The following is a 27,760-nucleotide window of genomic DNA, read 5'->3' on the forward strand; positions in this document are numbered from 1 at the left end:
CGTTTAGGGTTTTGTCAGGAGGAGGACTTTGAATTGGATTCTAAGCTCGACAGGAAGCCAGTGCAGATATTTTAGTACAGGACTGATGTGGTCTCTTCTTTTAGTTCCTGTTAGGATTCTGGCCGCCGCATTTTGGACCAACTGGAGGCTCCTTATTGTACTTTTGGGGCAGGCGGCGAGCAGAGAATTACAGTAATCAAGTCTGGAAGTAACAAATGCATGGATGAGTTTTTAGGTAAAAATATTTCTAATTTTAGTTATATTTCGCAGGTGAAAGTATGCGGTTTTACAAGCTAGGTTTATATGGGCTGTGAATGAGAGATTTTGATCAAATAGAACTCCAAGATTTTTTACAGTAGGGCTAGAAGCTATTTTCACATGCAGGTTCACAACCAGATACAGAGTTTTAAAAATATCAGTTTATCAGGAAATATGTAGTTACACAGACATCATTTTTACATCTATGCAAATGCATATGTCATATTTTTAACTTGAATAAGTAATAAATACAGAAACTGTTATTTAACTTGTTAAAAAGTATTTACATTTATTTTACATTTCATTTGGTTACATTTAGTTACATTTATACTGCCTTACATCTGGCCCGTTGAGGGCAACCATTTTGCTGATGTGGGCCTCAGTAAAAATAAGTTCGACAGCCCTGCTCTGCAGGCTTTTTCTAAAAAGTTCACTCCATGGGAAGAAAATGTAGCCTACTTCGTTCAAAAGTTTGGTGAATGAAGCAGAGCAGCGGTAGTTAAACTGCTGTGATTTGTCTAATAACTTACAAATATATGGGACATGTAAAATGTCAGCATTTCAAAGTTTGACATCCTTTATGGGCATTTATGTAAGCATTTATGTAAGCTTTTAATTGATCCAAGCACCCATCTTTTGCAGTTTATGTTGGCTTTGATTTGCCGTCGACCCCATAATTATTACATGTTGACTCTATTTTAATCTGCGAGTTTTTTTTTGCAACGACTTAAACCTGAAAATATTATGACTATATTCATGTAAAATTGTGACTTTATTCTTGTAAAAGTTCATCTTTATTTTTGTAAAATTTCAACTTTTCTTCGACTATTTCTCATTAAATTCCGACTTTAATGTCAAAATGTTACGACTTTATTCATGCAGTGCCTGCATAATTGTTTTTCAATGTAACCCCAGACTAGACACACATGATTTTCTACTATCCTCCGGTAGCGGGCGACAGCGCACGTGCCGGATTCCCCGGCCCTCTCTGGGACATGGATCTACGGTTACAGCGCCGGGCCAGTGTTCCGGGAAATTCTGATCCCCCCTGACCCTTCAGTTAGAAGAGGAAGATACTGCGTCTACTGCACATTACATAAACACACTTTAAACATTCTATATACGCTCGTCATAATGCTATTTAATATTTACAACACGGAATATTTGCTTAATAATAATAATAATAATAATAATAATAATAATAATAATAATAATAATAATAATAATAATAATAATAATAATAATAATAATAACCACAAGGAGTTTTGCTACCTTCGATTCACTGTACTTCCATGCTAATACTTTTTTTTGTTTAAAATTATTTTAAAGTTATTAGATTCCAAACCGTTAGTGAGTTTTTATTTATCAGATTCACGTAAAAGCATTACTTGTTAAGAAAAGACAATGAGCAACATTTTTCTCCGCCTTTTTGTAGCGATACAATAGGGGGGGGAGAGAATCAGGGGGATCAGAATTTCCCGGAACACCGGACCAGGGAGCTGCGGGAGACCGGAGGAAACTCACGATATCACCGCAACCGGAGAGGGGTGGTCGGGATAAACCATGGGGAACCGAGACGATGAGTATGACTTTTTATTTAAAGGTAAGAGGATTGAAGCGATAAAACTATATGTATAAGCAAAGGCCAAAAAGTCATCCACCTGAGCTTTGAGCTAACCCAGCTAGCGTCATTGCTCTTGTAAATGTCATCCGTTAGCAGGAAGCTAATGTAATAAGCAAGGAGTTTTACAACAGATCTTGAAAATGTATTAATTCGGGCAGCCGAATCTTAAATTACATATTGGCAACAGCAATACAACAGGCTTACTAATATTTTATGTATTTAATGTTATACGTTAGCACAGCTCTTCTGCTTCTATGGGTGGAGAAATTTAAGGCATCGTTTAAAAAGTTATAATCGTGCAACTGACTGGTTTTAACATTAAAGGTAAAGGAGCAGCTGTTGACACGGCAGAAACTGTCGGAGGTACCGGGTCAGACTCCCATTTCCGTGACCAAAAAGAGGAAGGTTGTAATGTGATTTAGTTACTGCAGTAAAATCATGATTCTTTATAAACTAGACATCTAAAATAGAAGAGAGTTTCAACATAATTCAAAAAGTTAAATGTTAGTCATAAATTATGAAAGATTGTACTGTTATGGTTTACATCAGGTCTTATTGTAACTTAAAAAAAAAAAAAAAAAATCTATTTTGAGGATTCTTCTTAAATTTATCAGATCTACTCTAGAATTGATTGTTAGAATTGTAATGGTGAAAAGCCAACCCAAAAACAAAGGACATGACAAACTGTTGACTTGGATTTCATAGGAGACATGTTTTGACATCTTCTTGCTGCTTCACTCCAAATATAGGAATGTCTGTTAAGTGTCTGAGTGGAAAATCAGAGCTTTCTGTCTTGACTAACACTCGGGAAGGTTTGCTTCCAAATGGTTTTAGATACTAATTAAACTTTTTTGTTGTGATTTTAGTGGTGTTGATTGGTGACTCAGGAGTTGGGAAGAGTAACCTTTTGTCACGATTCACAAGAAATGAGTTTAACCTGGAGAGCAAGAGCACAATCGGAGTGGAGTTTGCTACCAGGAGCATCCAGGTGGATGGCAAGACGATAAAGGCCCAGATCTGGGATACAGCAGGACAGGAGCGCTACAGAGCCATCACTTCAGCGTGAGTTGGACTTTCTTTAAATTCAGTGCATTTAGTTGTAGAAAGTCAGTATTGACCTGTCCCGATTTTTCTACAGGTATTACCGAGGGGCAGTGGGGGCTCTTCTAGTGTATGACATCGCCAAGCACCTAACATATGAAAATATAGAGCGTTGGCTGAAGGAGCTCAGGGACCACGCTGACAACAACATCATCATAATGTTAGTAGGAAACAAAAGTGATCTGCGCCACCTCAGAGCTGTGCCCACAGATGAGGCCCGTGCTTTTGCAGGTATGCTGAAGAAACACAAAACTGAGCTAAAAAAGCAAAGAAGGTAGAAGTTTGATTTTAAACTTTCACATTATTATTTCAGAAAAGAACACTTTGTCATTTATTGAGACCTCTGCTTTGGATTCCACAAATGTAGAAGAAGCCTTTAAAAACATTTTAACAGGTAGGAAAGTCTTAAATGTAGAAGCTGTGATTTTTAAACATGCAACCTATCTCTTACCTCAGAAATGCTCCAAGTACTGAATATGAATTTTACTATTTCTTTCCATATTTTTCTCTATTTTGTCCTCCCAGAAATATATCGTATAGTATCACAAAAGCAGATAGCTGACAGATCTGCTCACGATGAATCTCCACGAAACAACGTAGTGGACATCAGTGTCCCACCGACAACAGACGGTCAAAAGGGGAGCAAATTGCAGTGCTGCCAGAGTCTGTGAGGCTCAGTGACTTTATCTCTACTCACCACATCACCCATGCACTTTCTGTTCTCAAGGCCATGTACTTTGTTTGTTACCTTTGGATTTTTACTTTTCTTTTGTTATTTTATTTTACATTTTCACATGTGCTCTTCTACTTTGCCATAATTAGTAATAATAAAGTATTTGTCATATATTGAGGTTTTAAGCCACTTATGCCAATGTAGCACTCAGCTATAACTGTCTTAAAAAGTCCTGAATGTAGCTGTTTCACTGGGGTAGGCCCCTGACAAATGAAAAATCTCGCAAGTCAACTTTTACAAAACGTTGGTACAATATCAATAGTTCCCACTAGATGGTGCTGTGTAAATGAACTGCCGAAAGTAAATGTATGATTACTAACAGTTTAGACAAGTTTTTACAGTGCTTTCTCATAACTCCATCTTTTGCATGTTCATGCCAAATATCTTCTATTGACGTATTTATTGAAAATAGCTGGCTTATTTGCCCTTGTTTTACTCCCAGTTAAACATGCTTTTGCAATAAAATGGTTGAAAAATGTTTAATTCCTATTGTTCTGCTTACAACTCCAAAACTTAGTAACTATTCTTGCTTTGTAAGTTATTTTGCAGTGGTTGGCTCATTCCAAGTAAGTTAACCTTAAAACCAAAAAGCAAAACTATTTTTCTACATGCATTGTTGTAAAATAATACAAGACAATTCAACAATGTGAATTTATTATTTGTAGTGTCAAATTGCAAATAAAGCCTTTAATTACATCTTTCGCATGGTCCACAGACAGAACCCAAACTTCAAGAGTGCAACCACGTTTCCCTTGAGAGCAGACAAAAATATGCACAAAGCAATGATTTGTTTCGCTGAAATAAGAGGACGCAAGTGCAATAGACTGGCTTCAAAAAGCTATATTGATAGACATTTATTCTAAGTGACTAGTATTTAATTTATTGCTTTCAACAGTTATAATTTACTGTCTTATCAGACCTGAAAAAGACACTGATGAGACTTGCTTTGGTGTACTAGAATTAAACACAAAGATGCACACAGAAAGTTTACATTGTACACCTACCCATTTTGGAGTTAGACACTACCAGCCCAGACTCTGGGTCATGCCACAACAGGCGCAGTGCAGGAGAAAAATAGGCAATCAGAAAAATCTGATGTAATTCTTAACACTAGAGTCTTTAACCCTGATGCAAAAGGCAGATTGGGTCTGTGTTACTGTTGATGACAGATCACTCAGAGCACAATAAGCTTAGTGATCCCTCTCCACTCTTCAATGAGAGTGGGTCAATAGAATCATCACACAAAAACTCACTGCAGCCTCAGATTTGACTCCAAATAGGCTTGTGTGCCTCCAAGAAATTCAAACACATTCAAAACCAGAGGAAGACAGAGACTGATCAAAGAGGAACCCAGCATGAGGAATGTGAGACTACAGCCACGTGTTTCTGGTGTTTGATTGTGACAGCAGCTGGATGCTCGACAGAATGCAGAGGTAATAATAAAAGGTGTGTAAGGAACAAAGAGGTGTCAGGCGCTCTGGCAGCAGGGCAGTTTGTTGCCTCGCTGTCCATCTGTCGTGGATGGAACATTTATATCCACAACGTTATTTCCAGGAGAGTCGTCGTGTCCAGATCGATCAGAAATCTGTTTCTGGGACACAATACGGTAAATCTCTGTAAAACAATAACAGCAGATTAGTGCATTGGTGTCCTGAAAGGGCTCATTACAAATCCCTAGTGTCAATACCTGTGAGTATGTTCTTGAAAGCTTCTTCAACATTTGTTGAGTCCAATGCTGAAGTTTCAATAAATGAGAGTGTATTCTTTTCTGAAAGACATGAAAAATAATCAGGATTATACGATATGTAAGATAATGCATCCTCATTTAATGTAGAATACCTGAGAAGGCTCGGGCCTCATCTGTGGGCACAGCTCTGAGGTGGCGCAGATCACTTTTGTTTCCTACTAACATTATGACAATATTGTTGTCGGCGTGGTCCCTGAGCTCCTTCAGCCAACGCTCTACATTTTCATATGTTAGGTGCTTGGCAATGTCATACACTAGAAGAGCCCCCACTGCCCCTCGGTAATACCTGCAGAAAAAAACAGGACAGGTCAACATTAACATTCCACAACTAAATGTACGGAATTAAAAGAAAGTCTCACTCACGCTGAAGTGATGGCTCTGTAGCGCTCCTGTCCCGCTGTGTCCCAGATCTGGGCCTTTATCGTCTTGCCATCCACCTGAATGCTCCTGGTGGCAAATTCCACTCCAATTGTGCTCTTGCTCTCCAGGTTAAACTCATTTCTTGTGAATCGTGACAAAAGGTTACTCTTCCCCACCCCTGAGTCGCCAATCAACACCACTAAAATCAGAATAAGCAAATAAAAGTGAACATTTCATGATGCTCTGCACAGGCTTCACTTTATTACAGGTCACCAAATAACTCTTCAGTAAATATAGAACACATGTACACATTTTAAAATGGGAAGAAATAACATACCAGAAACGACTAAAGTTTGACATCAACACTATAAAGACACATTACAATGTAATATATGGAAATATGTCTTTGGCAACATAAAGTCAACATCCAAAAGCGTAAATGAAGACAGTAAAGATGATACGTCCCGCTGACTAAGTCATGGTTATAGACAGAGCGGCTACTTTTGAATTGCGTAAAATTGCCCAAGAATGTACTTGATACGAAACTTTACTGAAGAGTATAGCATAAACTGTAGAGCTCTGCAAAAGTTTTGTAGAAATAAAACAAAGTTTTTCCTTGTATTGTTAAGTTACAGCTGAACTGTTGTTTTTGCTACTTTTGGAGAAGCTAACATTAGCATAACGAATGCTTAGCTAATCGGGGAGGGACACTTCCTCACTACCGCTGCTAAGTTTTTAACACGAAACAACAACGTACTGACTAGTTACTCATTTGGAAAATACCTTTAAATAAGTAGTCGTACTCGTCATCCCTAGCTCCCATTTTAAATACTCCCTTATGGACGACGTTTCAGAAATAAAAACAAGACACTGTACGCAGACGCTGATCAGGAAGGGAATGAGCACGTGAGCCTGACAGCGACCGTTTTGACCAATCAGAGATGTCATTGTTTTGACTGACAACCAAATTTACCAATCATGGATAAGAAAAGTGAGATAAGGAGGGTTTCTTGAGCTCCTAAATGTGACGCTCGTAAATAAATTACCATAAATTGACAATTGGGCAATAGTGTATCATCTACTTCAGCAGAAAATGGATATATGCATGTTGCTAAACAATCAAAATCTACTTAATCAAGAAAAACAACTCAACAGTTCAGCTTAACTGAGACGATTAGCCTCTTAGTCATAGTCAGCCCCATTGAATATAAGCTTAAGGGATAAAAAATAGACACTGGAGGCAGACTCGTCACTACAGAGGTGTTGTCTTCTGTCATGTGATGATCTCACTGTAGTCTCATTACACACCTGCTACACCGAGAGATATTCCAGTCATACAATATTGAATAAAAATACAGTTAATCACTATAGCAGCTCCTTTTGATCAAAATCAAATCAAAAAGACTATTTATTCCTCAAGGGAAATTCAGATTGTAGGTCTCTTCAAATCTTCATCTGCCATAAACCTCTTTATAGTATAGTCTTATGGCAGGCGAGAAGGAGTTCTTGTGACTTTCTTTTTACCATTTTCTTATAATAGCTTTAGTAATTATCCAAACATAATTACCTTTAGTGTTAGTCCCTTATTAATTTTTTTTATTTCTCAGAAGAAACGTAAAGGAAGATAATGTATTTATTTCTTAAAGATAATATTACACATCCATTGCAGTTTTTTTTTAATTAAATAAATAAATAAAAATAACACATGGAAATTTCTTATAGAACATCTTTTATTTTGTTTTCATTTTGATTGAGTCCAGACACACGCGCACACACACACGTAGCCATCTATTTATCCGCACTCGTAAATAGATGAATGTACAACAGATATACATAAATACACAATTCTGATATGCATATTCATTGGAAATCATGCTATGTCTCTGCAAAGGACCCACTCTATTGGATGAGAGCACACAACAAAAAACATATACACAACAAACACAGCAGAACAGTTGGAAGAATCTCTATAGATTTGCATGTTTTACAGTAGATCCCACTGATCTGTCCATTATTTTTTGGGGACATTTTTACAAAGTAACAGCTCAAGATTATGAACCTAAATATACAGCAGCTGCTCCTCATTGAACACACAAGAATATGATACAGAAAATGTATTAGATTGCAATTGTTTTTTGCCCAGCAGCAAAAATAAACACAAATAAAAATAATATTCTCCGATTCAAATGGAAAATATATTTGTATATCTTTATATATGTATTTATAATTTTATGTACACATTCTAAGGAGCACGACTAAAGACTACTAAATAAAATACACCAACACAAGTGAAAAAACAACAGGCCCATGTTTTTTCAATAAGGCATCAACTGAAAAGATCGTACACAATATTGCTGCTCTTGTCTCAGTCTGGTGAACAAAAGTGAGATGTTTACAACTGCACATCTAATGAGTTAAACTATTTTACATCTCGAGTGATACTGATATGTCCTGCTACTGAAACAAATGCACAAAATGTACACAAATTAAACAACATAGACTTTCCACTTGTGTCAGTAGTAAAGATGCCTGTTAGCTTTGATATTACATTTAAAAACATCTTTTAGTAGAAAACAAAAACAACATTTTGATCAAAATACAGTAGCACAACAGTAAAAGTTTATCATGGAAATGTGGAATTATTTCAATATTTTGTTTATGGGTAAAATAAAAATTTTACCAATTATATTTAATGCACAAAAACAAAACAAATGTAAAGGCTTGTAACAGAAGGAGCATCCAAAAAATAATGTATACCTGTTTCTTTTAAAATAGTAACTGCTGAAACAAATCCACATTTCCCCACGTGACTAAATTTAGATGTATCTGCAATGTACTTTTTGGCCACTGCATATGTCCCCTTTTCAACATTCAACCCATTCATAAACTATGGCATACTTCATTCAATAGACAGATAACTCATACACAAGTGAAAGCAGAACAACAACTTCTGAGTTATCCAGTGGACTAGTTGTAGTGATGAGGTGAAAATTTTAAGAGAATTGTCCCAAAATTATTATTTTTTTCAAAAAATGTAAACATGACAACCATACAATTTTTTATGAGTCCAGCGATGTCGATAAGAGAAGATGTAGAGAAAGGTAAAAGCAAATAGTAATGACTCCTACTATGAAAAATGGATTTGTGAAAGAAAGAAAGAATAAACTAAATTGTGAGGGATGCAATAACACTGAATTTACATAACAATACTAGTAATGTAAGAACTAAGAAAAAAGAGTCTTAAAATCTCTTTGGGTGCAAATAATAAATGAAATGTTCAGTTAAATGAGAAAAACAATAAATAAAAATAAAAAAACATTTAATACAAATAATAACGGCAAACAAACATCCATAGACCAATTATTTATGGTGTATTTGTGGTGAAGATTTCGATCCACATTGATACTTGGCACAATAAAATCAGTGGTCTCTTGGGTGGACACTGCTTTTTGCTGGTAAGAGACAGCACACAGTTTACAAACGTCAATGCCACATTTAGATCTTCAGTATCAGTATCATTGGCCGAGTTGTAGTTTAGTAATAAATTGCTTTGTGGAGTTAGTCAAACTGGACCTTGTACAGTGCATGAAAAGACACAGAAAAGTATTTTGATGTTGGACACTTACAACTAGAGCATTATGGTACACTTATAACACATATTCACTCAGCGATTCAACTTTTGTGATGTTGTCCTCAATGTCAGGATCTTCCCCACAGGACTGGAGTCACCTTTGACCTCTGGAGGATTCAGTCTTTAAAGTTCATAAATCCATGTCTAGACCGAGATCCTGGGGCCACTGCTGAAGTCTGGATCGCAGACCAGCTTCTCCCATCGCTGAGATGTTTCAGTCAGGGTTTACTGTGAGGGAAAAGGAAGTCAGATTAGTGTCATGTAAACACATATTTTGTGACCAAAATTAGGTTATAATTACAAAAAACAACCATTCTGGAGCAACTGTTTTCAAAATGAGGTGCAGGTACCAGAATGAAGGCAGCAGAAAAGTTAATATTATTTTAGCATGTTGTTTTATTCCACAGAAAGTATATTGCCTGCTTATTGACTTTATTATAATTGGTAGCAAAGCTGGACTGAGCCTGTATTTGAATAAGAAAAGGCGATTTCTAGGCTTAATTAACGAAGCTTCGGTGTAAAAGATCCACTATTCTTTTGGTGCTTTGCCGCTTATTTGCATACTTCTTATAGTTCATTCCTACAAGATTCCAGTCAGAGTACATAAAGACAGTTGCAACAGCTGCTCTTCAAAAATTAAAGTATATTGGGCATGTGTAGCAACATGTGGCTGAAATAGCCCCTCCCTCTGAAGCCTGTAAATAGATATATGTGGAAAGTATTGAGCAGTTTGTTGTTAGACAGACTTTGATGACTGGTCATGGTGGACTAAATGGCACTGATGAAAATGTCTTGATGCAGATGAGTAATTCCTACTGTAGCCTATACTTCTTATACCTTAAACCTAGTCACCTCATCCTCAAAGAAACTACTTTTGTCATCACTTACTGTCTCTTTTTCCCAATCCCCATCTGGCACGGCCTCAGACTCATAGTGTAGCGGAGAATACACCCAGGTCTTGTCCTCTGGAGGCTTTTACACACCCACCACAGCAGAGGGCGCCAGAGAGACAGAGGGAAAGGGCCACACAGACAAGCAGCAGGGGCAGGCAGGGAGATAGACAAGAAGAGAGGACAAGACAGGAAATGAAAGTTAGGGATGCATTAGGAGATGCTGAGAGATATTGGAATATTGGAAAGTGTGATTTGAAACATCAAGTCAAAATGTATAAAAAAGGATGTGGTAATCCTTTTAGCAGTTAGAAAAGTACATAAAGATGCATTACTGAGAAAGGGAATGCAGTAACATGTCTAGATGTGTTTTTGACATCTCTAAATTGCCCCATTTGTGAAAGATGAGGTGCTGCAGCCAAAACAGGGAGTATGAGGAGCGGGAAGAGGGTAGGGAGGAAGGGAGGAGATGGATGCTAGGAGGGTCACAAGCAGCTTCCTCATCCAGCAGACCTTAACAATGCGTTGCTTATGTCTTTATGAACTGCTGGTACCAACCGCAATCACAAAACACCAATCAGACATAGCATTATGACAATGTGTGTATTATTTGGGAATCCAAAAACTCAAGTAACATATAAATGTTGTTTACTTAATATCATCATTAATCCTCAGCATTAAAATTAAAGCCAATTTATCTTTGATCAGACCAATCAAAGTTTCATTAATTCTCCTTGAGTCTGGTCTATCCCCTTTGCTCTACTCTTGCATTAAAATGTTGATACTTTGCCTTTGAAATTATGTTTATTTTTTAATAATATATCTAAGCATATTTTAGTTATTTTGAATCTAGTCTTCATTTCCGTCAGTTGTTATAATGTTATGTCTGGTTGGTCTAGAAAGCTGACTGCCTTTTTTACACACAAGATCCACTCTGATGCTAGAGGGATGAAGCGAGCTGTCAGTAAGCAACTAAATCAAATAAAGAACCAACTCCTCGTCTTTTGTTTTTCCGCCTACAGTAATGCTGTCTTTTCACCACAGGGAGTATATAGGCATTTTTACACTACAAACCACACTAACACACCTTCAGAGCAAACAAAAAACAGCCAGCAACAGAGACATATTTGTTTACACAAAGCACAATAATTTAAAAGCAAAATTATCTAAAAATGAAATCAAACTATGTATGTTGCATCAAGATATTTCAAACTCAAAAGGGTTAGATAAATGGGGTGAGTATTTTTCCAACACAGGACTAAGAATAATAAAGCCACAGAAGCTAAGTAAATATCTGCTAAGCCCTGATGAAGATTACATAGGTTGAAATGTGTCTGTGCCCTGTCCATGACGTCTCCGTTTTAACTAATCAAGGTGCCTCAGCCTATGTTTCTAAGAGTATGTTGAACTAAGGGACTCATTCCCGAGTGTTGATTTGTATGAAGATGATTTGTGTTTACTTTATAGATGACTTATACATCATCACACAATATGATCAATATGATACTTGACTTTTCTGCATTCTATTAGAATGTGCATACTATCCCATCAAACCAAGTCATAATTGAAAAAAACAATGTGCATACTATCCCATCAAACCAAGTCATAATTGAAAAAAACAAAAAAGAATTTGCTCATATTTGCAATAATGTTTCCCCAAACAGGAAGGCTATTACACACTATTACATCGTTATTGAAGGGGGAGGGGGGGTCATTTATGTGTCAACAGCCGAGCCTGGGGGCACTATCTGGAGACACTTACGGGCCAACTCGGCTGGCATTTCCTCTTTTGGCGAAAAGGAGACACCACCCATGTCCTACCATCAGGAAACTGACAGGAGAGGTGGATGGCAGATGGACAAATAAAAAGCAGAAATATGAAAAAAGAGAGGAACACATGACAGAGGTGAAATAACACAATCAAAAAAGCCCACAGATGTGAAAATAGAAAATATTGTTGTGAACGTGTTGGATGCAGCGTCAAATGTCAGTGAGTCAGCGATGACAGACAAATTCACAAGTCTGGCACACTGTAATTTTTTCCTGCCACACCATTATATTTATGTAACAATAAAGAAAAAATAACAGGAATGGAAAGAAATAACATTAAAATGAATGAAAGAACTTAAACAGGTGTAAAGAAGGTGGAGGAGAGGAATGGTGGAAAGTAAGTGATGAGAGTGGCAATGCGGGCTAAATTATTCAATCACACTGAGCGACCTGTCTTCAACTCCAGCTTCACTAACACCACAGTTTCTTCACCCAGCGGGTCATGTGTGTGAATCAAATATATTTATCCAAAACCAAGCCACAATTCATTCATAATCATAACTTGTGAATTCATTCAATTCACAAGTTATGATTCTTTTTTTATTTGATAGAAAACCATATTGACCTGTTATGCCTGATTGTTTGGGAATTATCTGTAGAACAACCTATGCTTATATGAAAATTAGACGATGGAGAGATTAAATAAAAAAATACCCAGGGAAATTTCTGTCACTATGTGAAAAAAGATATACTGTGGTATGGGGGCGACAGTGGCTCAGTGGTTAGAGTGTTGGTCCCCCAACCCGAAGGTCGGCGGATCGAGTCCTGCTCGGACCAAGTTCTGTCGTTGTGTCCTTAGGCAACACACTTCACCCACATTGCCTAGTATGAAAGTGGTGTGTGTGTGAATGTTAGGTGGTGGTCGGAGGGGCTGTGTAGCGCTTTGAGAGGCTTTGACAAGCCTGTAAAGTGTAAGGCATTATTATTAACTTTTCAACTTTTGATTTGGTTATCTTGTTCAAAATGAGAATCTACCATCCTATTTGACTTGAGCGGAGAGAGGCGGTTTCATTTTGACTTTTGCATTGCCTGGAGTGTCTGGAGTGAACTCCATTTTACTGCCTTTGCCTCCTGTGGTGCTGGAACCTCCTGCTGCTGTGTGTCATCTGTTTCTGAAGCATGAATGAGCCACGAGGCATAACAACTGAGATCTGAGCAGTGCAGAAGGCTGTAGTCCTATTCAAGGAGAAATGTACTATGTTCTCTGAGTACATGTGGACTGTAGTTTTAGGGCAGTAAGTACATTTAAAGGTGCTCCACCACATGTTTGTATATTATTACTGTTGTTTACTTGCTAAAAATACCTTATAAAGCATGCATTCTTACTGTGAGCCAGCTTGTCTCCCTACAGATCTGACCTGTAACTTGTCCTTTCTATCCTATACCATGCATGCAAACTCAATGACTTTATATACCTGAGTGTCTAACTGCTGATAGGAGACACCTTGTAGACGCTCTCTTAAGTGAGAACATTCCTATCTGTAGCTGTGATCACTGGCACAGAACCTGACACTCACCAAAGCAACTGCGGATTTCAGATTAGATATTTAAGCGATTTCCCCTAAAATATTTAGCCTTGTCACCTTATTTCTCTGTGTAAACATAAGGGCTACTTTCTCTTACACTATACAGAATCTTTAAACCTTTTATTCAAGGTAGGTAGACCCACCATTTCACAATGCAGAAAAAGTTTTCCAAAGTTAAAAACAGCACCTAAATCACACCAACAGTGGAAATGTTAAAAAACAGTGAACTAAACATGCTTTTATGAGTCACTTCAACATCACAACCCAATTTAACACTGCAAACTGTAAGCAATAAGTTCACACAATGTTTCTCATACCAGCTGGATTCAAATGGGTTTTTGAGATTCTCCTGTTAACGCCTCTGTAAAAATTAGGAAAACACCACACAGCTAAATACAGATGAGGTAAAAGGATTTAGTATTTCTATTATATGTTACAGGTCATTACAGTTTGGCTGACAAAATGAGCTTCAGTGTGATTACTGTATATTTAGTATAAGGTTTAATTTGTTTGATTAGTATTTGTTTATTCTGTTCCTTGTTTAAATGTATTGCTATACTATATGTATGTGTATGAATGTGACAATGAAATGACTTCAAGGTGTACGATATGTAACGTTTCTGGTGGAGGGGTCCGCTACCTGCTTGTCTCCGTGGAGCTGTTATTGCTTTGCCTGAAATGCTCCATAGTATTACCCTTATTTATCTCCATGAAGACAAGCCAGGCCAAGTTACAGGCCATATCTTGGTCACAGTTACAATGAATTCATAAATACTGAATAAATGGATAGATAAGTTTAATGCCATATTGTGAAACATTTGAGGCAAAGTAACATCTCCATGGAAACAAGTAGGTGATGGGCCCCCTACTAGAAAGTTACATGGTCCACCTTTAAGGTTATGGCAACCTATTTATGATGTGTCATATGCTTTGTGGGCCTTACAAGGTAAATATCTGTGATTGGCACGTCATCCTCGTCATCGATAGAGGCCTGGCTGGTGCACCCTGATCCGGACACTTGGCTTGGTGGGTCCGCTTCCTCCACCACCATCACCTTTGGGCTGGAGGGGGGCACGTCTGCGCACAGGGGGGCTGAGGAGGAACAGGGGACTTCAGGGTCAATGGAGCTGCACGGGACTGCTGCCTCTGCTCCGACACTGTCTACTTCCTGGACATCACTGTAAAAAAGGGAGATGGGCTTTCACACAATATAATAATAAATATATACATACAGTACAGAAAACCCATTTAAAAACATTTTCTATTAAAGACGCAAACACAGCAATTTCCTACATTAGGGGGCATTAATTGGGTCACTTGACATCTGTTTTTATTGGACAAGACTGGGTCATTAAACTCTACAGCTGTGTGAGTGCATGGTTTAGCAGCTTAAGCTTAAAGATGTGCCAGTTAGCCGTCTGCTGTCTCACAATCCTGTATTGTTTGTGTGAGATCAGCAACTATTACAGAAGATTGACACATATACACTTTGCTTTGCAGGTTCTGTCTTGACTAGGAGTGTCACAGAAATCTATTGGCCTCTTAAAATAATACAGTTGTGTTTGTTGTGTGTTTGTGCTCACTTTGTTCATACCCATTATGTACTGTGCTGAATTAAGACAGCAATTTAATGTTCTACCTCATTATTGGGGCTGTAGTCCTTAGGCCATTTAATCAGTTGACGTCCAAAATTTGTATTAGTTGACATCACTTTATTTGAATTATACTTTATATGGGACAACAGGAGAAAGGAGAAGTTAGTGAGTCAAGGAGTTGACTACAGCCCTACTCATTATTAAAATCTATAAAATGATCTTTTATACACAGTTAAACTACTACTTTATCAAACTTCACAAGCGCTTGTCTATAATTTTTAGCTTTATGTTAAAAGTCTACTCTTGCTTCAAAATACAACCAGAGCTTGATAATTAAAATATAATAATGCATGTTTTTTTTCAAACACACACCATTACATTATACATTATACACAAATATTCATACTTTTATTTATTCATGTTTCTAATCTCCGCACCCCTCAAAAGACTAAATAAGTAATTTCAATCATAATGCCAAATCAGTGACTTTCGCTGTCCCTGCTGCTCTCCATCTCTGTTATTCCCGCTTCATTCTGCCGTCTCCAGAGCCTCAGGCCATGTCTGTAATGATGGCCTCCTTTGCCTCAGACTCAATTAGGCACATGACTTCCCTCGACAAGCACACCCTGACACCCCACATTTGCCCCTCTGCTGATCCATCCCTCTGCTGATCCAACTCTCTGCGACAGTTTCTCAGATTGGGCTTGGCTCTATCCATAATTTATTTTACGTCTTCTTTATTTGCCAAAATATAGCCCTAAGACATACAACAGGTACATTTTAAACACAGATTGTGAATGTAGGTCTAGATTATGTTAAATGGAAAACAAGGCCTATATGTAAGATTGATATAAAATCTTTCAATGATATAAATACTCTTAAACAAAGGCCAATACCACTAGTTCTATTGTCTACAGTTTTTGTTAACAATATATTTGCTCCCTTAGTGTCGGCATAACCATTTCAAGACTACTGTCATGACACTGAATAGAGAGAGCACCAATAATAAACACTCAAACAACATGCACTGAAGGTAGTGGCTATGTGATCAACAAGGGAAACCAAGAGCTGTTTGAGAAGGTACAGGAGCTCCCCTCTCTAAGCTGTACTCAGGAGGAAGTGTTCTTTCAGACAATGGGTAAGGAGGATCTGGAGCTTCGAGGAACAAAAGGCACAACTCTCCACCCACCTGAAAATACGTCCAGATGCCAACAAGACCACCAAATGTTGTTTTATATATAACATGCTCTGGACACTGGATTGTTATGCAGAATATTTGTAAAGCAGATTAATATTGGTCAAGTAAACAGAAGTATGAACAATAAGTTTTGGTATCTTTTAGATACATAAAATTGAGAAAAAATTAAAGCTGCAAAGAAAAGGAAAGGTGAGAGCAAAATCAATCAATTAAATTTGCAACAGCAATTTTAAGCTATTGGAACGAAATGTACTGCTTTTCCTTTTAATTATCCTTTAATTAATAGTCAAACATTTACTGTTGATTAAAATACTGTTAATTAAAAAAATGACCATATTTTACATACTAGAGCCTATTTACATGCATGAGCACAATTTCTCATAACCCAAATATTGTGGTCCAGATATGTCCCAAAGCGGCACAGGGGTAAACAGGTCGGGCTGCTCTCCTGTTTAATAATGTCTGAAAGTGTGTGCTAATCCAACACCTGCCTTTGCCCAGGTGAGACAGGTTATTTATAGAGACAAATCTGCACTGTACTGACTCACCCATAGAAGTAATTGAGGTCACACTGTAATTAGTGTGCCCCCTACTGTACGCACATTTTTCAGAGAATCAAATTAGTGAGTTTTTCTCTGGTTCAGGTAGACCACTGAAGACCTAGAACACAATGCGAGACCAGAGGGTTTGGAAATTATCTGACCTCTGGCCCAATCGTCAAACCTGTTCTTTTTTATTTAAATTTAATATTTTTTTCTACAGCTTTTTTTTTATTTTTTTAAATAAACTGAATATACTCATTACTCTAATATTGCACAACTTCAATTTTATGTTGATGTAAAGATATAATAGTGACTAGCTCTCTAATTATTGGACCCAAAAACTGGTACTACTCTGTTATTCACTTCACCTGACAGTGTTTCAAAATGTTATTCCTTATCTACAGCATGTAACATACATATATCGCACACTGACTACACTATATTTGTATCTTATTATAATACTTGCTAGGTTACCTTAGTTTAGGAAGTGTCTCAGGGACAGAGAAGGTGGGTTCACTATCGGGCCGTTTCAACTCCACCTCCACAGTGATGGTCTGCTGGTCCTCCTCTCGCACCCGAAGCTCCTCCTGTGTTCTGAAACCCCCCAAAAACACATAAAAACATGAGCAGAGGTAGACTGGAGCAAGAGAAAGAGCCCAGTCATAAACAGACTTTTCCCCACCACCCACCACACCCAGACACAGTGACAACATGAAGCTATGAGTAAAAAAACAAATAAATCCAGTTTTATAAGGCTAAGAAAATAAAAAAAAAACTGTGGTAACACTCACCTTACGTCGTGGCTGAGGGACTGGGTGTGCCGCCTGAACATAGAAACACTGTGTTAGTGGTAGTGCACAAAGAGACTATTGACACTCTAGTAGTAATATACTTGCCCCAAAATACTTGTATTTCTAAACTGCCTAGACCAAGTATTTGCTGGTTTGTTTGTGTCTGATAGACGTTTATAGTTAGTAGTGTTATAGACATAATTAAAGTAGCCTGAGAGTTATAAACAAAGGCAGGAGTCTCCGGATGAGAACTTTACCAAGAGACATGAATACTCAACAGATTGTGGTAGTACAGTCTATTCAGGACTGGCCATGTTTCCATCTTAGGGAGTATTATAACCTCTGATAACTAGGCCTACAACTATCTGTTATTTTAGTAGTCAACTAGTCATTTTTTGGATTAGTGAACTAATCAATTATTAACAATTATTTCTTTTGTAAAATAAGAATATTTATTTTTACCAGAGAAATGTCCCCATCAAATAGTGGGCCAAGAAAAAAAAGATTAAACCAAGTTTATAAGATAATGTAATGCCAAATGACAATCTTGGGCAAGATTTGTGTGCAATACTGCCTTTAAACTAGAATTTTATTGAATTTTGGCTTGGTTATAAACAGGCAGGGAAACAAATAATTTAATTTGGTAGGTTCAAAAAGTGTCATTTTCTTTTGCAAACTGTACATAAAAATTTGCACGATAGTTTGTACCTGTATCGCGGGTGCTCGGCTGTGTCTGAGGGCGATCTCTCGGGGATGGACAGTGAAGTTGTGGATGACAGAGTAGTAGCGATGGAGGCTGTTGTGGCTTCTTCAAATGAGGGAGGAGTACAAGGAAGAAGATCAGGTCGCCCTAGAGACAACAACATTTCACTTTGTAATCAAGAGAAAATAAGATTGACAGTAGCAGTAGTATTAGCAGCAGATTAAACAGCAGATTACACTAATGAATGCAGTTAAATTATTTATTGGTTTATATCAATGGACCCCAAACATTTTGTAAGGACTAGTACTAAACATAAGATTTCTTTCAGGGACCAGTGGAAGGGGGCAGAGCTCAGTGTAAAATGCATAGTTGGTCTTAATACTCATGTTTGCAGTTTACAGGTTCATTCAGACAGTATTTTTTGAGTAAACGCAGGGGTATAATGGCAGGCTACCAAACAGAAATAATATACAACTTTTTTAAAAAGTATTATATTTTTCTCTGGAGCCCAGTACCATATGGCCCACTTTTATATAGTGTCCGATTCCAGCGTTACATTCACGTATAGTTGTTGCATTATGAGTGTCCATGTCTTTTGTCAGTATGTTGTTTTGTCAGAACCTTCATCCTCGAGTGTAGGGAAGCTGCGTGCTCCTCTCAAATCGTAGATGTTCTCGTCTCTCTCTGAAGTTAGCTGACTGGCCGACCACGCTGCCCCGGGTCCTATTAGACACTTGTTGCTGGGCACCGTGAGCGATACTCGGCCTTTCTTTGAGGGAGATGACTTCAGAGCTGTGGGCACAAGATATATCACTTAGATTTATAGATAAGAACAAACCAAAGGGTAAAAACAAAAAGATGTATCTACATATCTAACTTTAACACTACAAAACTATCCAAACCTGGTGTTAACTGTAAACTGAACAAAGATGGATAGTAAAGCAGTCAGGTTTACTTTTTGAGTATAGTTTGATTTAAAATGATTTATTTTTTATTCTAAAAATTCTCATAATTTTTTTTTTTCAGCTTTTATGATTATATTGACCTGAATAATGATGAATACCTGAATAATCTTGACAACCCTCTTATCCTTTTAGCAAATGGAAAATATGATTTAACATTGTTGGGTGTCAGGTTTTTTATAGTAACAATTTTTATGTAACAATAAACTATCCTGTTTGTAAAAAGCACATGGTTAACAGATAATTGAAGCTTATTCAAAAAGAAAACATCGGGATCAAACTTAGGCTTTCTCCCACATGATCCATGACATGAAACAGCACCTAATAAGGCAGCGAGCTCCGATATCTAATCCCTCTGTCACGGTTTGGTAGTAAAAAAAGACAAAAGGCTGGCATTTGATGCCTGTGTGTGTGTGTGCCTATGTATGCCTCTCTTTGATTCGACCTCTGTTACTATGTAAGGCAGTGTCGGGACCAAACTTACAGGAGCTCTTCTTGAAGACAGTGTTGCTCATGAACTTGTAAAACCTGTCGGCATAGAAACCTGGCCGGTGCACAGACACAGTGTCCTGCAGAGAGACAAATTAATCAGAGAGAAATAGTGCATGAGTAAAATGATCAAAGCAGACTGGATCAAATTGTCTGTACAGTCTTTTAGAGTTTATAAACAAAATGGTGGAGTGCAAAAGAATGATGCAGTGTTTGGTCAAAGTGAAAAAAAAACTTGGCTATAATTGTTAAAACATAAACATACTTTTAATATATTTTTGCATATTTTTGAATTAAATGAATATTCACTCCACCACCAGACAAAAAAAAGAAAACACAGGAGCCCAGAGTCAGCAGAGGCCAGAGACACGGCTTTCTATTATTTATGCTGCGCCTGCAAGCCGCGATAACACTGACACAAGACTGACAGATGACACTTGGTATTTGCCAAAGAGAAAAAAACAACTCCTCCGCAAATTACTATACTTAGCCTTTTGCAACATCGTCAATGGAAATCCTAATTACTCACATCTTTAAATGCATTTGCACCATATGTCACATACAGGGGGGCCAGTAGAATGACGCACGTACAGTTGTTAGGGGGACTGCTCCTACACATATCTACTGTACATGTGTTCAGTGTTAATAAAGTGGGAGAGAGGATGAGTAATGAAGGAGGGGAGTGGTGGGATTTCATCAGACAAAATCAATCTCGAGACACTGGTGTACAGTGACTACCAATGAAAGAAAAACATGGAGTGAATTGGATTTTCAGATAATAACAATTCAAGAATAAAATTAGCTGTCATGATGCCTGTAGTATCTGTCTCCCTGTGTGCTTTCCCCTCCCTCACCTGTCTGAGCCTGGAGCTGGGCGGAGTTCCTTCTCCTCCCGTGCGCACCTGGAGCGCATTAGCGCAATTACCTCCACCTGCTGCCGAGTATTTGAGGGCTCGGCAGAAGACACTAGGGGTCAGATCGTCTGTTTGTCTTTCCCCCTGCTCTTGGACCAGAGACTCGGCGTGATCGTCTGTGTGTCAACATTCCTGCTCTCGCTTGTTCCTGCTCCTGCCTCTGCGCTCGAGCTCCGGTACAGTCACTCCTCTGTCTTGCCTCCTGTTCCATCTTGGTCTCCGGCTTGCTTCTCGCCTCCTGCCCTGGCTTCCGCTCTCTGGACTACGCCGACCCGGCCTGCCCCGGTCTCGTCCCGATCCTGTCCTTGCTCTGGTCCTGGCTTTCCCGTCCCTGCTCTGCACTACGCCTGTCTGGTCTGCCTCCCGCTTCCTGGCTCCCCGTGTGTGTTAAATGAACTATTATAAATGAAATTCACCATTTTGTAAATAAACACTGTCAACTTGCCCCGAGTCTGCACTCCTTGGTCTGCACCCGCACTAGCCGTTACAACATTAGCTCTCAGTACTACCTTTGAAGTTACTAGTGCAATTTTAGCTTGGCCCAAAATAACAGAGCTTTCTGGATATTTGATAATATATGACACATTCAATAACTGAGTGGTATTAGTAATGACGCAAATTACTAAGCTGTGTTTAAACTATTACAGAATCGTACTTTATCCATTGCACTTTCACTTTTTGTATTTTGAATTTGGTGATATAATGGTGATTATCTTTGTTGGTGATTATCGCAATTATACAAAATTTACCACAAACAATTATGTCTTCCTTTTCCATAGCGATTAGCAATCTGACTATAGGGCTAACTTACCTTAAATAAAACAGATCTGGTGCTCTGTTAGGCATATTGATAAGGAAAGAGGTATAATAGGTGCTTTATGACCACTGGCTCCAACATTAATGATTAGAGTGGGCCCAATTCTCATGTCTAATCATGTTGTAGTCCTAGTAATAAGATGAAAAGATAATAATAGAAAGTATGAAAATACCATTCAAACAGCCAGATAATTTTTCTATTTTCGATTTTGGCAGGAAATAAGTTCTATACGGACTACAAAGCCGTTTTAAAGCTTTCCAAAGAATCAGTGGATTGTTGACTTGTTGTTGCACATAAACACTAAGCATTTGACACAAATCAACCTACTTTATATCATATTTTAGCAGCGAAATTTTTCCCAAATTCTCCATTGAAAGGAATGGCATTCCCACATTTGCGGAAAAAGCGGGCGGGGCAGAATAAGGGTGATACGTGTTGAGTGAAAAAGGGAACTTACTCCATCATGAACCAAGGCCTTCCATGTGTGCTCCAGTTTTTTGATTAGTCTGCACACAGAAGAAGGAGCAGAAGTTAATGCAGCAATCGGTCAAAAGAAATCAATGTGATGTGGTAAACATGGTGTATCTCAGTCTCCATTTTCAGAGTAGTCAATTACCTATAGGACTGTAGGATGTCGATAATCCCAATGTACAGAAGAAGACGCTCCCCTTTGCCATTCACAGCTGGGATACCACCCATCCTGAAACCAAAAGAATGAACCAAAATGTGAAACACTTTGTAGCATTTTCTTACTTAAAACCATACAACTAAAATTCTACACATTTTACACATTGTCATATCAAGTGTTATCACATGTTAATTATATCTAATGATAAATGTTAATTAATTACATGTTAATTATATCTATTGAGATAGAACTTAGTAGTGAAAGCAAATGGCATTAAAATAGTAAAGTTCAACATAAGCAGCATCAACAGCAAATATTGATCTTTCTGTGTTTCAATAAGGAGGACCTAAGGCAGAGTCTGCTCAGCTAATATAATGTAAATTGTATGTATAATTTTGTAATTTTGTAACAGATTAATTTATCCCATGTACTTTCACAAAATGTACCTCTCTTCGTACATAGCCCTCATTATCTGGTTTCAATAACTAAAAGCTAATAACTGTTATTGAATTCAGGCCAATGTGGATAATTGTCCAAATACAGGCTTAAGATACACAGGAAGGCGAGTCTATAAGAGGTTTAAAAGACAACATCAAGCCTTATCTTCCTGTGACCCAGCTGTCAAACTGGAGATTTTCCTCCAATACAGTGGTCAGTAAAGTGGTTTAGACCATCTTCAGCTGGACCTGGTCCCAATGGAGCCCATAAGATCAACAGTGCACTCAGAGTTCAGAGCCCCCAAGATGCATTCTGATGCCAATGAGATTAGAGGAAAAATTAGCTATTGTTACTGCCTTCGAGAAAATGCAAACATAGTTTATATTAAATAACCAGAAACTGCTAGATAACAGAGAGCAATATGTTCTGGGAATGTAAAGAGATAATGAGATCATGCATGTAACATACATTGGAGTGTGGTATGCAGTTTCAGTACAAAGTTGTGGTTAAGAGTGACAGATGAGGATAATTTTACAGCAGGTGCTAAAGGAAAGATGTATTAAGTATAAAAGAATTTGCTGTGCAGTATATGTGGATACTGTGAATAATAAATAAAATGTGTAAAAATGAAGAGTACAAGGCCAGACTGGTTTGCATATAATATTTGCACAGAGATAAATATAAGAGTAATCTGTAGTATTATACAAGAAGTTGTCTCTATGCCAATACAATATCAAATCTGATTCTGATGATCTGAGCAATCTTAATGTTATAATTCAGAGATTTTCTGTCAAATGGAGCTCTATGTTGTCCTCTTTCTTCTCCAGCAGGTTAGACACCATCATGCTCTGAGAGACAGGTAGACTTAAACTAATCAATAATAAGTGAAAACACTTAGATGCTTTAGCTACCCTCTTAACTACAAAGTCAACAAGAATTCTCATATAAATGAAATTAGGTGTTATACAAAAATTTAAATTCTAGATGAAAAGTAATCAATTTGTGAAGCCCGGTGAGTTTTGAAATACAAAAAAAAAAGGTTTATTCTTTGTTACAGCAGATACAGACAGGACAGGGCCCAGGCCTCCCCTGGCCACAGACTGGTCGTCTTCCGGCGTCCCAAGTCTCCCTGAGTCTCTACCAGTGAGCATCTCTCCCCCTGGTCCTCAGTCCCCCCCCAAGCATCTGAGCTCTGAGTATTTATACCAGAATGACAAAGCTACATACATTTCCAAGGAAGAGTGATTTTTGTTTCACACCCATGAAATAATGAACTTTTGCACTTAGACAGGTAGAACAACATAGAGTTTCCTGTGAGATAAAGACAGAGCCTTCACACATGTTAATGTCTGGTCTGGGTCTGACAGATTGACAGATCAAATGCATTTAAAGACATATGATAAGAATATTTTCTTCGCGACAAGAATATACTTAAATTTCCATCACAAAGAAATAAAATCCATATATATTATTTGCAAAACCATAGAATTATGTACTGAGTTGATAAAAGGAAAAGTTGTCCAAGGACAAAGGAATATCGTGTGTACTCACGTGTCGTCAGTGTCTATAGACCCCCCACACGCTGCCCCCCCCTGGATGGACTCCATGGCGGTAGAGTACAGGGCCTTCTGCTGGGCCACGGGCCGCTTTTCGTCTCCCTGGGAACCCTCCATCTGCCTCTCTCTCTCTGCCTGGTCCATGTTGTGCACTCCCAGCAGCAGACTGTAGTCCATGATCTTAAAACTCTCCAGCACCTGAGCATAGACACGCCACGTTAAAGTAAATATGACAGACATGACAGGCATAGTCTAAAAAGTTGCAGTACGATACAACCAAACAATCCTCATGACGCTTGCTTCCGTTATGTGCCTAATATGACAGACTATATATGTAAGTCTATGGAATGTACCGTGAAAGACACCTTTATAAGAATCAGTTTAAATGTATAGCCCAGTGGCCCATTGTACCATTGTGACATTAAACAGTAAAACAGACCAATATTTTTCCAGATTCCAGACACCAGCATTGTTCTTTTTAAGTAGTTCACATTAGTTTCTTCGTTTCCTCTACATCATTTGTGTGAATGTGGTTACAATGTTATACCTCACAGTCTTTGCAAATGTAAACTGAAGGTGGTGATTTGTAAGACAAGAGAGGCCCTGCAAAACAGACCACACACCTTGTAAAAGTCTAAGCCCCTAATTTATAGTGAAGGTTTTGATGCATGTCATACACTCTCATAAAAGAATGTGTTTTTCTGCCCTCCTTCCCCTTGCCTAGTTTAACCAGCATACGCTGAATTTGATTAAAAACCTTAGCATCTTGGTTTTACTACTGGCCCCCTCCCTCCCTGTTTATGTGTCTACTTCTTTTCCTTAACATATTGATTAGCTCAACCTTTTAATCCAACCCATTCCTCTCTACAACCACGAGTGTGTGCCTCTTTCATGGGAGCCATTTCCCTGTAGAGAATCTTGATCTGTGCATTTAATGGATAAACCACCTCCACAACCCCTGCCACAGAAGTACCTCCACCTTGACAGAAAAGAATCACATTTAACTCAGAGAGAGGGAGACACAGTAGAGAAAACAGCTTTTAGAGCACAACAAGGAGGATGAGTTCAATCATCAAGTTGGCAGATACACAATCTAACAAAAAGGAGTCATGTCCTTTCAGTGTTTTTTCTTTTTTTTTCTTTGACCATATTAACCTTTATTTATCCAGGAGTCCCACTGGTCCTGCTCCATGTAGGCTCAACTGATGTACATGTTTTTGGAGGAAACTTATGCAGTCACTTAAAGTTCATGCAATCTCCAGACAAAATGGCTCCATTCAGTATTGAACCTGGGGCGATCAGCAAGCCATTTGTCTCAATCGCATGTTCTTCCAGACACACACAACCTTCTCCAAACATACAGTACCACATTTAGGTCTGTTGTCATAGTACTGCGATTGCAGTGTATTTACAGTCTCATCTTACCAAGCAGTCCCGCTGTAGCGTCTTCACCAGTGCGTTGTAAGTGTCTTGGTCCAATATAAGCCCATCTTGGATGTCTTGCATAAAGTCCAGGTCTTTGAAAGTGGGTTTAGCCTTCTCCCTCTCCTTCTTGGATGCCCGCCTCTTGTACGTGGAGCCCTTCAGGTCATATTTGAGGTGCATGCGGACCACCCGCGGCAACACATTGTTCATGACCACCACTCGAATGTTCTTCCCACCTGACTGGACACAGTAGAGCCCGAAAAACTTGGGCAACAAAGTGCGAGGGTTTTGATTTAAGTTCTGCAAAAGACAAAAAGAAATAATTGACCAAAGATTAACACTAATTAACTGCTTTGGTGCAGGAAAAGCTTAAAAGGATTTGAGCATTGATTAAGACATTAACACTGACGAAGTCTTTGGGTCTGCATTTGATTTTGTAGGAAATCTTTGGCTTGTATGTGACAAAATCTATAGTCGCATTCATTTTTAATCCTGTGTTAATTAGTATTCCACACTGTACAAATGAAAATCATTCTCAATATATGCACTTTAAATGTGTGCTTTGTATGCAAATTTTATTTGAAGGTAAAGTAGAAGGAGCAGAGAACCACCAAAGTACATCAGAAAAACCCTTCTGGAACCAGGAATCTATGCAACCGGATTTGAGCATGAATGTTCTCTGTAAAATGATGCTGTAACTTTGTCATTATAAAAGTTTGTTGATAAAAAGATAAAATGTAAAACAATAAGTTTATATGTTATCTTGAAATTTTATGTTCTAGGCTATCGCATTCAGTATCTACAATCCTGCAGCATTACTACTTAAAAAAGTGAACATACAATTTTCTATCCTCTCTCCTTTAGCTGCTTCATCTAGAAAGAAAAGTATGTTGAAATTAAAATGCATCTGGCTTTTACCACACCAATTTAATCAACTATTCCAACTGAATTTGTCTGAATGCTTACTCATCTCAATACAAGCATTAGAGAAAAAAGAAAAACATGGTCACAACACTTCGCAGGGCAGCATAAAATGTATTTCCAAAAAAAAACCAAAAAAAAAAACAGAAAGGGAACAGTCATGAAGGATGTGGGAGTGTGGATAAAAGGATCAGGCCCTGAGAAGCTCTGGGCAAATGACCTTCGAATGAAAAGAAATAGAGAAACAGAGAGGGAGAGCAAAAGAGCGAGAGAGGGAGGAAGAGACAGGGAGGGTGAGAGAGAGATAGAGAAAGAAGAGGGAGAGATAGAGGAAGAGAAAGGAGGGCGATGGGAAGAGAGTGCAAGGTGAGGGAGAAAGGAGAGAGAGAAAGGGCAAGAGAAAGTGAAGAAAGAGGAGAATAGAGACAGACAGAGACAAAGAGAGAAGAGGGATGGAGGGAGGGATAGAGCAAGAGAGAGAAAGGAGGGAGATGGGTGAGGAAGCGAGTGGGATGTGAGGGAGAAAGAAGAGAGGGCAAGAGAAACAGGAAAGAGGAGAAGACAGAGGCAGTGAGAGAAGAGAGACAACAAAAAGAGAGGAGAGGTTGAGAGACAGAGAAAGGGCATCTTCTGCCCTCAGCCACACACAATCCTTCTGTCAATGTGAAGAGGCCAGTGCAGTGACAAGCCACAGCACAGACACGTGAGAGGGCCCAGAAACATGAGCAGTGAGAAAGAGCAGTGAAGGAGGATTAGCACATGATGAGGTCAAATAAACTATAAAGAAAATGACGGTGGCGGTGTGTTGGGAGTGTCAGAATAGAGTGACGAGACGGAGATGCAGGAGGAAGAGTCAGATAATAGAGCAGATAGTGGGTTACATCACAGAGCTGCCCTGAGCCAAGCTCCTCTGCTCAGTCAGCTGGAGCAGACATGTGGACCGCACTAACCACAGCTGAATGCTGTCTCTAGGCACAAGGTTTTCAACTGATTTTTATTACACAGTACTTAATTTATTCATTATATGTTCTATTGCTACATCTGTGGCTATGGAGGGATGGGGTCTAAGTTCAGAAAGGTT

The 27,760-nt window shown here is 38.4% G+C and overlaps 3 protein-coding genes across 6 annotated transcripts in view; 1 reads left to right on the plus strand and 2 right to left on the minus strand.

Moving 5' to 3' along the window:
- The first annotated feature begins 1,714 nt into the window (after positions 1-1,714).
- On the plus strand, positions 1,715-4,411 carry LOC117369993 (ras-related protein Rab-11B-like). Its single transcript, XM_033965334.2, has 5 exons — positions 1,715-1,861; positions 2,749-2,944; positions 3,021-3,214; positions 3,297-3,377; positions 3,509-4,411. The coding sequence occupies exons 1-5, from the start codon at positions 1,822-1,824 to the stop codon at positions 3,652-3,654; spliced, it is 657 nt and encodes a 218-aa protein (XP_033821225.1). The 5' UTR covers positions 1,715-1,821; the 3' UTR covers positions 3,655-4,411.
- Positions 4,354-6,741, minus strand: LOC117369666 (ras-related protein Rab-11B-like). Its single transcript, XM_033964975.2, has 5 exons — positions 6,607-6,741; positions 5,827-6,022; positions 5,556-5,749; positions 5,404-5,484; positions 4,354-5,330 (listed from the first exon to the last, which is right to left on the minus strand). The coding sequence occupies exons 1-5, from the start codon at positions 6,644-6,646 to the stop codon at positions 5,185-5,187; spliced, it is 657 nt and encodes a 218-aa protein (XP_033820866.1). The 5' UTR covers positions 6,647-6,741; the 3' UTR covers positions 4,354-5,184.
- Positions 6,742-7,541: 800 nt separating this feature from the next.
- The window catches only part of LOC117369516 (phosphatidylinositol 4-phosphate 5-kinase type-1 gamma), a 75,142-nt gene continuing 54,923 nt past the window's right edge, over positions 7,542-27,760 (minus strand). Inside the window, exons 7-18 of one of the 4 annotated variants that reach the window (XM_033965348.2) lie at positions 25,759-26,058; positions 24,329-24,531; positions 22,328-22,411; positions 22,169-22,217; positions 19,976-20,060; positions 19,151-19,321; positions 18,535-18,676; positions 17,827-17,859; positions 17,510-17,629; positions 14,644-14,878; positions 10,343-10,426; positions 7,542-9,682 (exon numbers count right to left, since the gene is read on the minus strand). In XM_033965348.2, coding sequence (XP_033821239.1) covers positions 9,680-9,682; positions 10,343-10,426; positions 14,644-14,878; positions 17,510-17,629; positions 17,827-17,859; positions 18,535-18,676; positions 19,151-19,321; positions 19,976-20,060; positions 22,169-22,217; positions 22,328-22,411; positions 24,329-24,531; positions 25,759-26,058 — 1,509 coding nt within the window. In that variant the 3' untranslated portion in view covers positions 7,542-9,679. Of the gene's footprint in view, positions 9,683-10,121; positions 10,427-14,643; positions 14,879-17,509; positions 17,630-17,826; positions 17,860-18,522; positions 18,677-19,150; positions 19,322-19,975; positions 20,061-22,168; positions 22,218-22,327; positions 22,412-24,328; positions 24,532-25,758; positions 26,059-27,760 lie in introns of those variants that run through there. The other 3 variants (XM_055221473.1, XM_033965347.2, XM_055221474.1) reach the window with 3 other exon arrangements.

The sequence above is a fragment of the Periophthalmus magnuspinnatus genome, chromosome 4 (assembly GCF_009829125.3).
Source record: "Periophthalmus magnuspinnatus isolate fPerMag1 chromosome 4, fPerMag1.2.pri, whole genome shotgun sequence".
NCBI classification, from domain to species: domain Eukaryota; kingdom Metazoa; phylum Chordata; class Actinopteri; order Gobiiformes; family Gobiidae; genus Periophthalmus; species Periophthalmus magnuspinnatus.

Excerpts from the sequence above, each read along its gene's own strand:
- LOC117369666 (XM_033964975.2), bottom strand. The coding sequence starts at position 6,646 with ATGGGAGCTAGGGATGACGAGTACGACTACTTATTTAAAG. Across the intron at positions 5,485-5,555 it reads TGAGGCCCGAGCCTTCTCAG|AAAAGAATACACTCTCATTT; the intron begins GTATTCTACATT and ends CATGTCTTTCAG. Across the intron at positions 5,331-5,403 it reads TTTCAAGAACATACTCACAG|AGATTTACCGTATTGTGTCC; the intron begins GTATTGACACTA and ends ATTGTTTTACAG.
- LOC117369993 (XM_033965334.2), top strand. The coding sequence starts at position 1,822 with ATGGGGAACCGAGACGATGAGTATGACTTTTTATTTAAAG. Across the intron at positions 2,945-3,020 it reads TACAGAGCCATCACTTCAGC|GTATTACCGAGGGGCAGTGG; the intron begins GTGAGTTGGACT and ends ATTTTTCTACAG. Across the intron at positions 3,378-3,508 it reads CTTTAAAAACATTTTAACAG|AAATATATCGTATAGTATCA; the intron begins GTAGGAAAGTCT and ends TTGTCCTCCCAG.